This window comes from Schistocerca piceifrons, chromosome X (assembly GCF_021461385.2).
Source record: "Schistocerca piceifrons isolate TAMUIC-IGC-003096 chromosome X, iqSchPice1.1, whole genome shotgun sequence".
NCBI lineage: Eukaryota > Metazoa > Arthropoda > Insecta > Orthoptera > Acrididae > Schistocerca > Schistocerca piceifrons.
In genome coordinates, this window is record NC_060149.1 from 713512895 (window position 1) to 713527348 (window position 14454).

Here is a 14454-nt window from a genome sequence, read left to right on the forward strand (position 1 = left end):
CTGTGGCCCGATGACATGCCACATTGTCATCCATAAAAATTCCATCGCTGTTTGGGGACATGAAGTCCATGATTGACTGAAAATGGTCTCCAAGTAGCCGAGCATAGCCATCTTCAGTCAATTTTCTGTTCGGTATGACCAGAACAGCCAGTCCGTTTCATGCAAACACAGCACGCAACATTATGGAGCCACCACCAGCTTGCACAGTGCGTTGTTGACGGGATGGGTCCACTGCTTCGTGGGGTCTGCACCAAAGTCGAACTCAACCATCAGCTCTCAACAGCTGAAATTGGGGCTCATCCGACCAGGCCACAGTTTTCCAGTCATCTAGAGTCCAACCAATATGGTCATGAGCCCAGGAAAGGTGCTGCCGGCGATGTCGTGCTGTTAGCAAAGGCTCTCGCGTCGGTCGTGCGCTGTCATAGCCCATTAACACCAGATTTCACTGTAGTGTCTTAAAGGGTACATTCATCGTACCTCCCACATCGATTTCTACGTCTGTTTCACGCAGTGTTGCTTGTGTGTTAGCAGTGCCAACTTCTACGCAAACTTCAGCTTTCGGTCGTTAAGTGGTCGTTGTCCACTGCGTTGTCCGTGGTGAGAACTAATGCCTAAAATTTGGTATTCTCGCGACTCTCTTGATACTGAGGATTTTGGAGTATTGAGTTCCCTAACGATTTCGGAAACTGAATGTCCCAAGCGTCTAGCTCCAGCTACTATTCCGCGTTTAAAGTTTGTTTATTCCAGGTGTGTGGCCATAATCACGTCGGACACCTTCTCACATAACTCACCTGAGTATAAATGACAGTTCTGCCAATGCATTGCTTTTATACCTTGCGTACACAATACTACTGCCATTTGCATATGCGCATATCGCTCTCCCACGGCTTTTGTCACCTCAGTGTACAAAACTGCACTGTGCAATACTTCAAAAATTAATGATTTATATCTCTAGACGTAGGTCTCAGTTCAGTGAACAGGTGCATTAAAAATGTATTTGCCATTCGACGCGCCTCTGCAAAAAGGAAATTTAAAGATAAGAAGGACTCATTCAACTTTGAATTAAGAACTATAAAAAACTGACGTGCATTCGACAAGTCAGTTGTCCGCAAGCTGCGTTAAGTAGTGGAACTGAGATTCAATTATGTCAAAATTGTGCACTGTTCATAATCCGAACCATCATGCCGCCTCTTGTGTTTACATTTTCTTTGTAGACTTCGCCTTTCAGTCGCCACTATAGGCAAAACTCTAAAGAAGTATGTTCCGGGGATCTTACTGACCAATGTGGAATATTACATTCAAGTAGCGTGTCTCCAGATAGTTAGAACGTGCACTATCCTCGTCATGCTAGCTTTTAGCCAAAGGTAGCTCTTCTAATAATGCTGGAAGCTCGTTTTCGAGAAATTCTACGTAACATGTCCCTGTAAATCGATGCACCACCCACACGATTTAGTGAAAACTCGAGTAAATAGTCTTTATTCTGGTACCCTGTGGTAGGAAAATCGTCTACCGCATTCTCTACTAGCAACAGCGGCGTTTACAGTACAGAACACGTTCAGAAGTATATGCAACTTTCTTAAGCATTATAGCATAACTGACCAACAAATCACAACCGCAATCACAATTGAAAATTTTGAATTACGAAAACTCAAGCTAAACTACACAACTTGAACTCCAAAACAAAAATGACATAATTAGTTCTAAGTTCTAGGCGACTGATGACCTCAGAAGTTAAGTCGCATAGTGCTCAGAGCCATTTGAACCATTTGAACAAAAATGACAATCGATAAATAAACCCATAGCAGCAGGAGTACCAATACACGAAATATAATCTTATCTCTTCAACCACTAAAAATCGAGCACTTTTTAGCAAGCTCCCAATCATCGGATTAATGCTGATCTGGTACTGCACGAATAACTGAAAAACACGGATAATCTAAATCTACATGGTTTTACCAGAAACAGTATTTACGAAACATGCTGCAAATTATTTTTGAAAGCCACTGTAATATTTCCACGTTATTCGTCGCAAGGAAGGTGTTGGGAATATCGACCTTTAGCACATATGGAAACGTACAGGCAAACAAATAAACTAGAAATCGAACGCGAATGCCTTATTAGGGCAGAGTCCACGCATGTACCTGCAGCTGAAATGGGAAACAAAGGCAACATGTTTCAGGGATACCGATGATGAGAATGGAACCGATGTCGTCTTCGTGAATCGCGGGCATCGTATTATATGCTAAACGAAATTATTAATCCTAAATATAACAAAATGTATCGGTTTTCTTTTTTACCAGGCTCGCCTTAATATGCACGGGTGATCCGTAAAGCGGGTAATATGCACCCAGCTGATCAAGAGCTTCCTGCGTAATTACATTGTAAACTGATAAGTTGCGCATCTTATTATAAAGGTGCTGACAGACCTATGTACTTCCCAGACTAACCTTACATGTTGTCGTCGTATTCTTGATTCTAAATTCTGGTTTGATGCAGCACTCCACGCTAGTTAATCCTGTGCAAGCTTCTTTATCTCTCCATGAAGCCATCGCAAAACTATACGATGTTAAAGAAAGCACGATTTACATTTATTTTGCTGTTACTGGTCTGGTGAAACTAATAAAACATGTGCCAGACGTGTATCTTGTATCTGCAGTAGTTTTCCTGAACATCCAGAGAAGCAAAGATTCTTATACATGTAAATTTGTTTACTTTCCATTAAGAATGTAGAAACGTTTATGTCATTGTTGATCAACCGTTAGTGAGTTGTTTCAGTCGTTTCCTAACCTTGAAACGATTTAGTTTCCCGTATTGTTCAGGGAAACTGTATGTAAACTGTTCAAGTTCCTTAACACTCAGCTATGTTTTTTTCCGGTTTAACATGAATTCAAGTGTGCTATGGTATGAATAAAAGCAGATTATCTGACACATTCATATTGTTTCAGCTGACGTTTTTACCATCAATTTTCCGAAATTAAATTCTCTACAACTTCTGTTGAAAACTTTGTGCAACTGTCTGGAATTTAAAGAACAAATTAGGCCAGGTAGTTAATAAAATAAAATTTTTACGAAATTACTTCTTTGCTTCTCTGGATATTCTGGAAAAATATTGCAGGTAGCCGTCTAGGACATGTTTTATTAGATTCACCAGATCAATAACAACAAAATAAATGGAAATCGTGCTTTACTTTAACTTCGTACGGTTTCAGGCAAAATATTTTACTAGCCGTAACTCCGTAACTAATCATTTGTGGACCTATTTTTATATGAACTTTTTTCTTTAGTTTTACTTGTAGAATAACATATTAAAATATTTGTATATCTTCGTGAATCACCCTGTATATGTATTCTGATAACAATGAAGTTTATTTCACAGGTTAGTGTCACGATTATACGCAAATGATTAGAATTACAGAACTGTCCATGCCCTCTGACCATGAGATTTCAGTAACATGTGAAAGAACCATGTGCTGCAATCAACGCGTCTAGAAGACGCGACACAGAATAAAAGAGGTCCCGGATATGCTACTGGGAAACAACTGCCACGTGGCTTGTAGGCGCGTCTGCGAAGCATCGTCAGTGATTGCAGGAGGACCAGTTTTTGTTCTGCTGATTTTTGTTAATTTCAAACTAGTTTTCGGCTTATAACCTGTAATATTGTAATATCGTGTATTTTAATTATTATCCATTGTCTAAAGTTTAATTTACAATGGTAAAAACATATTTGTTGTACAATGTAAATGAAGAGTGCTCAGTTTAACAATTTCTTAGTCAATGTCAAGGCCTCACAAACTTAAGCATTATAACCATTTATCCTGTAATATTGTGTAATTTAATTATTAATTGTGCTTAATGTTGCCAATTGTGTGAAGTGTAATTGCAACGTTAAGAAACAAGTTTGAAGCACAACTCTATGTAATTGAACTGTATCGTTGCTTACAATTTTTGGTTATCTAAGAACTAGTCTCCCTTCCAGACGCTGGTCCATTGTTTCCTGAAGATGGTCCAATAAGCCAAAAACTAGTTTGAAATAAACAAAAATCAGGAGAAAAAAACAATATACTTGTCACTCAACCTTAAATATGGAATTGTTCTACCAAGCAGTTACGGAAGAATCCATAAATATGATTAAGTGTTTTTTTTATTTATGGACATGCTAGACATATTTCGCATTTGTTTTTATTGACGTCGCCGTGCTGACGCACTTTTTTTTATCACATCGACTTTTCTTACCGGTTGATGTTCAAGTATCTTTACTATAGCTACGGATGTGTTTAATATCTATGCACATATGCCAGCACTGTCTGTTATAATGTCACCTTTTATAGTTTACATTGTACATTTGTTTAATTTAATTTTCCATCAAACAAGAGATGTGAAGCTGCTCATCACAGACCCACATTATTAGAAAACTGAAGTATGTTAGCGATGAAGTGCTGGACTTAACCATAGGTTACTAAACCCTCGTAAAATTTACTACCTAAGTAGGGCATAAAACAGGATATTTTATATGTAGAATAATCGGGTCTACTGCCGGATGTTTGTGTCGCTCTGGCACAATATTTCGGCCACGTAACTCGTTGCCTTCATCAGGTGCTACCTGACACTGGTGTATTGGAGGATCTTGTCCAGAAATATTGTGCCAGAGCGACACAAACATCCAGCAGTAGACCCGATTATTCCACACGTCAAGATCTCGCCGGAAAAGCCTGAAGAGTTACAGAATATTTTATAGTTAATTTGGAATGAAACTTACAACTGGAGGTCTAGTTATAGAAATTATCTAACGAATAACGTATAACATATGGCTTTCTTTGAATAAAACATGAAGTAGTAAGCTTTACGACTGTTTAATAGCAATATAACGTTTACTCCCCTTTAGCGTTCTATGGTTAAAGAGAGTCAAAATCGACATTACTTGTGTAGCTGCTTCGCTTCATTGCGATGCTGTTATTACTCATAAACTTGCGCTGAATCTGATGAACTTGGGCGTACTTACATACGCAGCAGAGGCCTTTCTTCCCGAGGCCAACGAGCATGTTAAGGCACAAGTTGCAGTACGCAGGTCTGTTGAAATGCTTCAGTCTCCAGACATGCTGGCCATCTTCCTTCACGCTCTGCAACAGAAATATGCGTACAGAAAAAAGCTGAACAAGATTTCTGCCGATGTCTAGAACAAGCAAATGACAAAAAACATACGAAATCACTAAATTTAGAAATTACAATATAAAAGATTTTAAAACAGTTCAATACAAACGCGTAAGAGAGAGTGCTATAAACAAATAAGCAGGGTGCGCTCTTAACATCGGCTACAGTTATGTTTACGTGATGGTATAAATATTACAGTTGATCGAGATATATTATGGGCAATGTCCCGCATCAGTGTCAACCAACCACATCTTGTAACAGCCATCAATAATGAAACAAAATTAGTAATAAGTATGGAAGAAAGAAGAACAAATGAGATACAAATCAATCGAAGGGTAAGATAAGGGCGTTCTCTTTCGCATACTTTTTTTAATTACTTTGACAATGTGCTTCGAAATTGAAAGTAACGTAATTAACCAGATTAATTTAAATAAAAATAATAATCAAAATGAATTTTCATGGGCAGACGATAAAGTAATAATACAAAATAGTGAAAATAAGCTCCAGCTAGCAGAACGTTGACTAAAACAAATATGTGCAGAATATAAACTTAAAATATCATGACATACGACGGAGGTTGTGGTATTCCAATGTAAATATCCAATACTACCAATTATATTAATTAACAACGAAATAATCAAACAGGCGTGACATTTTAAATAGCTGGGCTGCGATGGTAGATACGATCGTAATAATGATGTAGAGGACAAGTTGCACAATTTTCGAACGATATGTGGGACAATAAACACAACACTAAAGTACAAAACACGCAACGAACAATGCTATATTTTATAAAACTATGACGATACCATTACTGATGTATGGAAGCAAGAGCTGGATAAGCAGAAAGAAAGATGACTGCAAAAGACAGGCACTAGAGACGAGATTCTTGAGGAGAGTGAAAGGATGTACAAGAAGAGATTTAATGAAAAATGAAAACATACGAACTGAGTTGAATGTAGTTGCCATTACCGTGCAGAAAGCTGATAAAGAGATTGGTGTAAATAATACGTGAATATAATGATAAATGGAAGGTTACATTAAAAAAAAGTGGACTAAATTCCGAAATGTTGGAGGGGGGTAGGTAGACTAAGGAAACGATTGACAAGTACATAAAGATGCCTAACTACTGTATTTAAGGCGACGACGACGACGAAGACGACTATGATTACAAATGCTCAATGAAGAATCGACAAAAAGAAAAGTTCGTGAAGAACGTAATGTCCAAGATCCTGCAAATGAAATTACGACAGAAGTAGTTAGCAAATCTATACCAAAATAAAAAGAAAATACGATAAAGCAAATGGTCCAGACCTAATACATGTCGAAGTGTGGAAAACCCTAATTATTATAGGAGGAGAATAGTATTAGAGATAAATGCAAGCAAATCTACACAGAATGTCAAATTTTGTTACAAAACAGGTATCTGCATGAGTGAAATTTTAAAATGTCTGCTGTGATCGTTTTCACTTACGTGCATTTTTTGAATTTGAGAGCTTCTAGCCAAAACGTGAAAGCTAGAAGTGCTCACAAAAACACCAAACAGAAGAATAGATGACATATAAATGAGTATGAGTTACCAAACTTCAAACGGCGTTGGGTGAAAACATTTCATCAATTGGCGGTTTGCTAAGACGTGCCATACTTTTTTGTACTCCATAAACATTTTAAATTCGCAGCAATTTTTTGCGTTGAATACAAGTTTGAGTCTTGTTAAAATATCTCTCTGTGCTACATGTTGAGAACTGAATAAACCTTAATTTCCTATTTATCAATGAAAACTACTACTGTAGATCTCTACAATATTTATTTTTCTTTTGACTCAGTTTTACGTCTTCAAATAATCACCAAACCATCTTTGTGAAAGGTAATAATAGAAGATAAAGACAAAAATAAAGAAAAATACATATTTATCATATAACGCTACAAAACGCAATTATCTAACGAAAAGTTTAAGAGAAAATGCAAAACAAAAACATATCAAACATTGGGTCAATACTTCGTGCGAGCTTATAGAAAACATGTTGCTGTTATTCATAAACAACTGTCTTTTTTACTAATAATAACAGGAAACGCAACATAGGTATTTTATGTTTATGTATGTAAACGGCACTTGCATCCAAAGTAATTACATAGAAGAGCAGACGCTACGCAATCAACTAATTTTGCCACTTGTAAATGCTGTTTGTATTTTGTGAGGACATACAGTACACAGTGGATTGAATGGTGTGCGGTTCTAATTACGAGCAAAACAAGCAGACAAAGAACAAAGAGAAGTCGTTAGCTTCCAGTTTCTCTCTTCGACATTCTTTTACGTTTCTTTCCCTAGAATTACTACCTGTAATCCTACCATTTACTACGTCATTTATGTACTATACTGAAACGGCTGTTCCGTAGTTTTGTTAGAGCGCAACTCTGCTTTTATCACAGTGATAACGCGTGCCGCAGCTTTGTTATAATATCAGCTCGATTATTTTGTTTTTAACCACTAACTTCGACATTGCTGGATATTTTTCTTGAATAGCCACAACTTTGGACCTGGGTAATGAGATTCTAAGACTGAATTCTATCCATATTTGGTTCAGCTGAGGCATTACTAGCTGCAATTCACCTTCACTTTCCTGTAATACTACTTTATCTTTTGCAACTAATAATGCTCTTAGCTCGGTGTATTTATCCATTAAAATAAAACGTTTGACTAAAGCGTGTAACTTAAAAATTCAGTATTATTGGAATGTCGATTTCATTTTTATTATAAAAGGGGACATTTTAAAAAATAGAAAAAACCTTGAACAAATAAGGAAAAAATGGGTCACAGACTGTGGTGACAAAACTTAATGGGTTTAGTTTACCTTCACCATCATACAGTCGGACGACCAGAATAAATTTTTACATTTATTCAGCTGCAATGTTACCGTAATTTTCACATTTATGTATTTTATCGAGAAGTGCATTTTCTTTGACATTGTGTCATAAAAGTCAGCACATGATACACTCTTAAAAAGTGTTTTGACAATGAACAAAGCCTTCGTTGTTTCAACTTTCATTTCCAATAATACTTTCATTGTTTCGTCCATCACTTTTCATTAAGTTCTGTATAAATGTAAAGTCATTGAAGAGTTCGTTCTCGTCAAAATGAAAATTTAGTTCAATATTTTTCACAAAAGCACGACAGCCGTAAATATCCTTCCACTCTATCCGCTCCTTTTCAGTGATCACCCAATGAAGTGCTTTAAAAGGTGTGAGAAATGATAAACACTATTTCTTACTGTACTCAGTGCAATAGTCATAGAAGATATCAGCATGAATATGAAACCCTTCAGCAGTAACTTCACCGTCTTCTTCCAACTTTCTTAGCTGCTGATGTACAAAGGATGTGAGAAATCTTTCAGACCTTCTACACTGAAATTTGCACAGTAATTTGTTTATTTCTTGTTCCACTTCCACTACTGTGATTTCTTGTTTCTCAATACATTTGATTGTTGTAGAGAAATGTTTTAGTTGGTCAACAAGAAAATGTAGAAGAACAATAGAGGGAGGGATTTCAAATAATTGTTTCAGGGTGACAGGACACTTATCAAGGGAAATGATATGGGATTTTAATGTAGGAAATCTCTACAATCCTTTCCAATGCTGGTATCAGAGATAGCCACTTTGTCTTACTGTGCCCGAGTACAGTTTTCTCATTCAGTTTGAGTAAACTTACAGAATAATTACAAAAATTCTACTCTTACTGTATATGTGTGTAGAAAGTTTGGTAGATTTTGTTCACAATTAGTTGGCAGTCAAAGGGTAAGCAATCCGAACCAGTTTGTATAGAATTACGTACCACATGTACTGGGCAGCCTACATCTATAACATTATTCACTGTCATGTGTTGTAGTTTATAGCATTTATTGTTTTCCCCTTATCTTTGTTTACCACCAAAATTTGTGTTAGCGTTGTCTGCAGAAACTGCAACTACTTCTCCCTCAAATTCAAATTTCTTTAAAATCTCGAGCACATTATTTTGAAATAAATCTGAAGTTTCTCCAGACAAATTAATCAATTCGAGCACTTTTACCGTGATTCCATGCCAGACCTTCCACCATGTCCAATAGCATATTTTGATTTGCACAGTTTCTACAGTTTCTTCACAACAAGAACTAGAAGGAAATTCATTTTTTAAATTGATGTTAAAATTGCACTTCCGTTTTGATATGATGATACAAAAGTGAGTTCGTAGAATTAAAATTATCACGTGCCCGCTATAACGTCTTCACAGCGCTTTTAGCAACCACTGGTAAATACAACACGGATCGGTACAACCAACAATGCGAAACGTTAACAGTTTGGCGACGAGAGCAACTAGAAGTGGTGCAAAGAATCCCTGGAACGGAAAAGAGGGACTAGAAGAGGATAATATTTGTTGTTATTCGTAACCTAGTTTTATGTAATTACTTTGCTTGCTGTATTGTTCTCTCTGACTCATTTCGAGTTAACGAGGAAGTAAAGTGATAAAAGACATCACAAGTTTAATTAATTTTGGAACGTAATATCGAGAACAGTAACTAAATTAAGTTTGGATAGAAGTTCTACAAGTTCTCCCTGGCGTATATAATTGCGCAGTTAATTGCAAATCAGACATCTGATAGAGTAAAATCTTTAGCCAAGAGGAATCACAAAAAAGGGACATTTGAGAGTCCCCAGAAAAACTTTAGAGACGGCGGGACACTCTGGAAAAGAAGGGTTCAGCCTCGGCAAAAATGGGACGAATGGACATCCTAGTATTATGTGCACTATGTCTCTAATGATTGGAGCGTTCATCTGTTTCATGCTCAGTGTCCATACAGTAGTACAAAGTATTTCAGAAAGACCCATCCTGTTTCACGAAACTGTGTCTTCCACATGAATGACGATAGAAATGGCGAAAGTTGTAAGTTGCTAGTAGGGACTCCCTAGTGGAGCTAGCTAGTTCGCTCGTTCATTACCCAAAGTGCGTCTAGTCGAGAAGCCGGTATCATAGCTGTAAAAGCCGTTTAGAGTTCTCCGTTTTAACTAGTACAGTTCACTTACAAATGTGTGGCCTATTTTCATCGATATTATGGCACTGCATCTCCGACAGTTTAAAATATTCGACGACAGCACCAGCAATTTCAAGAAACTAGTTGTTTATATAAGAGAAAACTCACAGGTCGCTTGTTTGTGCTCATTCAAGAAGTTGAGCGCATTCAACAGAGATTCTAGTTGTGATAAAATTCAAGTTGTGATGTCAGCAAAGAGTCAGCCGTTCCTCATGAATCAGTTTGGCGTGTTTTGCGGCGACATTCGTGTTTCAAGCTGTCGAAAATTCAGTTACTACAAGTCCTTCATGATGGTGGTAAGCAATAAAATGTAAAGTTTTACATCTACGTATGTAATCTGCAGGCAACTGTGAAGTCCACGGAAATGAGTACTTTCCATTTACGAGCTTTTAGGACTTTTACTGTCGTTTCTTGTTAACAAGATCAGCTTATTTCCAAGAATTAGCAGCTTTCTCTCAGTTAATACTAGGCAAAAATCCAATCTGAATTTGGATCGCACTTCCTTGTCTCTTGTGCAGAAAGGTGTGCAATATACAGCTGCATCCATATCCAGTAAACTATCACAAGAATTTAAAAATCTTAGCAGTAATCCACGCGCTTTCAAGTCAAAACTGAAGAGCTTCCTCATGGCTCACTCCATTCTGTCGAGAAGTTCCGTGAAAATTTAAGCTGATTCCTGTGTTATATTGTTGATTGCGTATACATAAACTTATAGCTTGTCTTTTTTTGGGTTCATAAATATTTTATTTTATCTACTATTACTTCTATGTTGTAATTTCATGTAATGACACGTTCCATGACCTTGGAGATTTGCTCCTTAATTTGGTCCTACGGGACTAGGCGTGTAAAATAAAAAAGGGTTAGCAGTCATTTTCTATCCTGTCCCGCTCGCAGCATGGGAAAGACGACTATCTATATAGCTTCGCACGAGCCGTAATTTCCCTCGTCTTAGCTCGGGGTTCCTACGCGAAATGCACGTTGGCGGCAATGGAATCCTGCTGCAGTCAGCTTCAAATGCCTTTTCACTAAATTTTCTGAAGAGTTTTCTCCGAAAAGACCATCGTCATCACTCCGGGGATTCCCCTTTGAGTTCACGAAGCACCTCCGTAATGCTCACTTGTTGATCGAAGATACAGATAACAAATGTAGCAGCACGTCTGAGAATTTCTAGGATGTCTTCCTTTAATCCCAGCTGGTTGGGATTCCAAACACTCGAGCAGTACTCAAGAGCGGGTCGCACTAGTGGTCTGTACGTAATCTCCTTTACAGCCTAACTACACTTTCCTATGATTCTCTCTATTAACCGAAGTCGACCATACCCATTCCCTACTGCCGTCCACAAGTGCTAGTTCCATTTCATATCGCTTTTTAACGTTGCTCCTAAATATTTAATCGCCGCGCGTGATTAGCCGAGCGGTCTAGGTCGCTGCAGCCATGGACTGTGCGGCTGGTCCCGGCGGAGGTTGGAGTCCTCCCTCAGGCATGTGTGTGTGTGTGTGTGTGTGTGTGTGTGTGTGTGTGTGTGTGTGTGCCCTTAGGATAACTTAGGTTAAGTAGTGTGTAAGCTTAGGGACTGATGACCTTAGCAGTTAAGTCCCATAAGATTTCACCCACATTTGAACATTTTTTGAAATATTTAATCGGTGTGATTGCGTCAAGCAGCACTCTATTATTCGAATTTTTACATTCAGAGCAAACTGCCGTTCATTACACCAACTAGAAATTTTGTCTAAGTCACCTTGTATCCTCCTGCAGTTACTCAAAGAAGACACCCTAGCGTACACCAGAACGTCACCAGCAAAAACCCGCATAATGCTGCTCACCCTGTGCGTCAGATCATTCATTTAAAGCAAGTTCCAACACATTTCCGTAGGTACGTCCGAAGTAACTTGTTAATTCATTCGGGACGTGGTGTACCACATAACTGCATGTGTCCGGAGGTAAAAGACTAATCTTTTGAAAATAAAAACTTGATAGTTTTATCTCTAAGTAAAAATGCACCCCGATTTTCTATCTTCACACCTGAGAGGAATGCGTCCCGTTGAGCATCCGACACACATGTGATATCTGATGCAACTTACTGAAATATCCTTTGTTTTATGTCTATGTTACTGAGGGGGGGTGGGGGTTCTGTGGCAGACTCAAATTAGTTTTGATATCATCAATAACAAAATATTAGTTTTTAGTTACTAGTATAGTATTCCTTTTGGAAACAGCGATATTTCCTCGACACGAGTCGAATTCGCCGAGGACGATTCTACAGCAGATGGGCTGCGCCTGCCCATCGGTCTGTATCGACGCCGTAACATTGGCAGCTGTCCGTAAGCTCGCCTCATTGCGGTCAGCCACGGCATGACAGTAATTGCATGCGTGGCCCGCCCGTCTACGACGTTGCAAATTGCCTTTCTCGATCCACCGGATCCAAATTCTATCGACAGGTTTTGCGTCCAGTTGGGCATCCGACGCACTGCAGTGCCGTGCCCGGCCCATATAAAATGGCGGAACTTGGAAGCCCGGTGACTGGACCCACATGTAAATGTCAATGTGTGCCAAATATGGGCGCGTGGAGAGACATGGTGAGAAGCAGGGTGAGGTATCTGGCAAAGTCCACGCCAAATACATTAAGGGGGGACGTTGATGAAAAACACACACTATTTCAAAAATGCACCAAATCCACAGTTTTGGAGATATGACAATGAAATTTTGTACCACGCTTTACATGAAAGTAACACATTTACATATAAATATATTCAACTTTTTTTAAAATGACATTTGAAGTTCTATTTTCAAAAAATATGATATGTTCCTTTTTCTCAGAAAGTATTCAAGAAATTTCTACAAAAAATTTTCTGTTTCATCTCTTTATATGTTGTAAGCTCTCATGAGGTTTTTGGAATAGGCCAAATAGGAGAATTTTCATAATTTTTAATTATAATTCCACAAGTACAATCCTAAATTCATGCAAAATTCCATACACTTTGCCACATATTTCAGCTTCCAATCAGAATTTCTAAATTTGCTCTTGTGACAACGTTTATTAGGTTTACAGAAATATGTGTACAAAACGTCATAATTCTAGCATTCTGAGGAATAGGTACATAAACTTTAAAAAACAAACTTTTGCCGGCCGCGGTGGTCTAGCGGTTCTAGGCGCTCAGTCCGGAACCGCGGGACAGCTACGGTCGCAGGTTCAAATCCTGCCTCGGGCATGGATGTGTGTGATGTCCTTAGGTTAGTTAGGTTTAATTAGTTTTGGAAGTCTCTCCTTGTGAGTGTAGGGGTTGTTCACTGAGCTGGTACTGAAGTGCTGCATCAAAACTTGGGCGTGGCAGGGAGGCCGCGTCACACTTTTACTTAATTTTCAGGCACTTCGGATGCGATTTCAACAATTAAACTTTGGGAACTTATTGTCCATGAGTTGTACTAACAAAACTTTATCGAAAATTGACGTTTTTGGTCAATTTTATTAAAGTCCCCCTCCCCCCTTAAAGACAAGTAAATATTAGCTGAACAAAAATTCGCGCACTATGACGCTACAGTGCGATTTCTTGCATCCAACAGTACAAAAACTTCTCTCAGAGAATTTCGTCCCGTATTCCACTATTCGAAAAAGTTACCAGACTGGGTTAATAAAAACATAGACGAAAGTTAAGATTGTGCGGTTAATGCTTCACGTGTTCTACACAGTCTTCCCACAGTTGAATACAAAGTATGGAAGTTCACGCAAGCCAGTGAAACTGTCAGACTAGTCCTTCCTTGGGATGTTGTTCACCACGGGAATCACATTGGCTTGAATCTCGCACACGTCGTCAAAGCGGTGACCCTTCATGTGAATTTCTGTACCATGTCGTTCCCTTGTAGGTTAATATTCATAACACCAAGTCTCATCACCTGTGATAATTTTTTTCCAGAAAACGATTTGTCCGCATCTCGCATTTCAACCGAATCGCGGCAGGAGTCCATGCGGCGCTGTTTTCGTTCGGGAGTCAAAGTGTGCGGGACAAACTCCGCACACACTTTTCGCTTTTTCACAAAATTGTGGAGCATGTCTTCGACACTTGACTTAGTGATATTGTTTCACTGCGATTTGTGATACAACAACGTTGACACAATACTGCAGCACGTTCGCTACTGAACACTGCCTGCTCGCAACTGATTGCACATTTACTGTTAACAGTTGTTGCTTCAAGATGCTACCATAGTTTCTGCGCTTATACGCCAGGAGTGGAATCAATCTCGGCAC

At 38.5% G+C, this 14454-nt stretch overlaps 1 protein-coding gene across 2 annotated transcripts in view; it reads right to left on the bottom strand.

Moving 5' to 3' along the window:
* Window positions 1-14454, bottom strand: part of LOC124721987 (diacylglycerol kinase 1-like) — a 326009-nt gene that overhangs the window by 259169 nt on the left and 52386 nt on the right. For both annotated transcript variants that reach the window (XM_047247159.1, XM_047247158.1), the window contains exon 7: window positions 5000-5117. In XM_047247159.1, the coding sequence (XP_047103115.1) occupies window positions 5000-5117 (118 nt within the window). The remainder of the gene's footprint in view (window positions 1-4999; window positions 5118-14454) is intronic.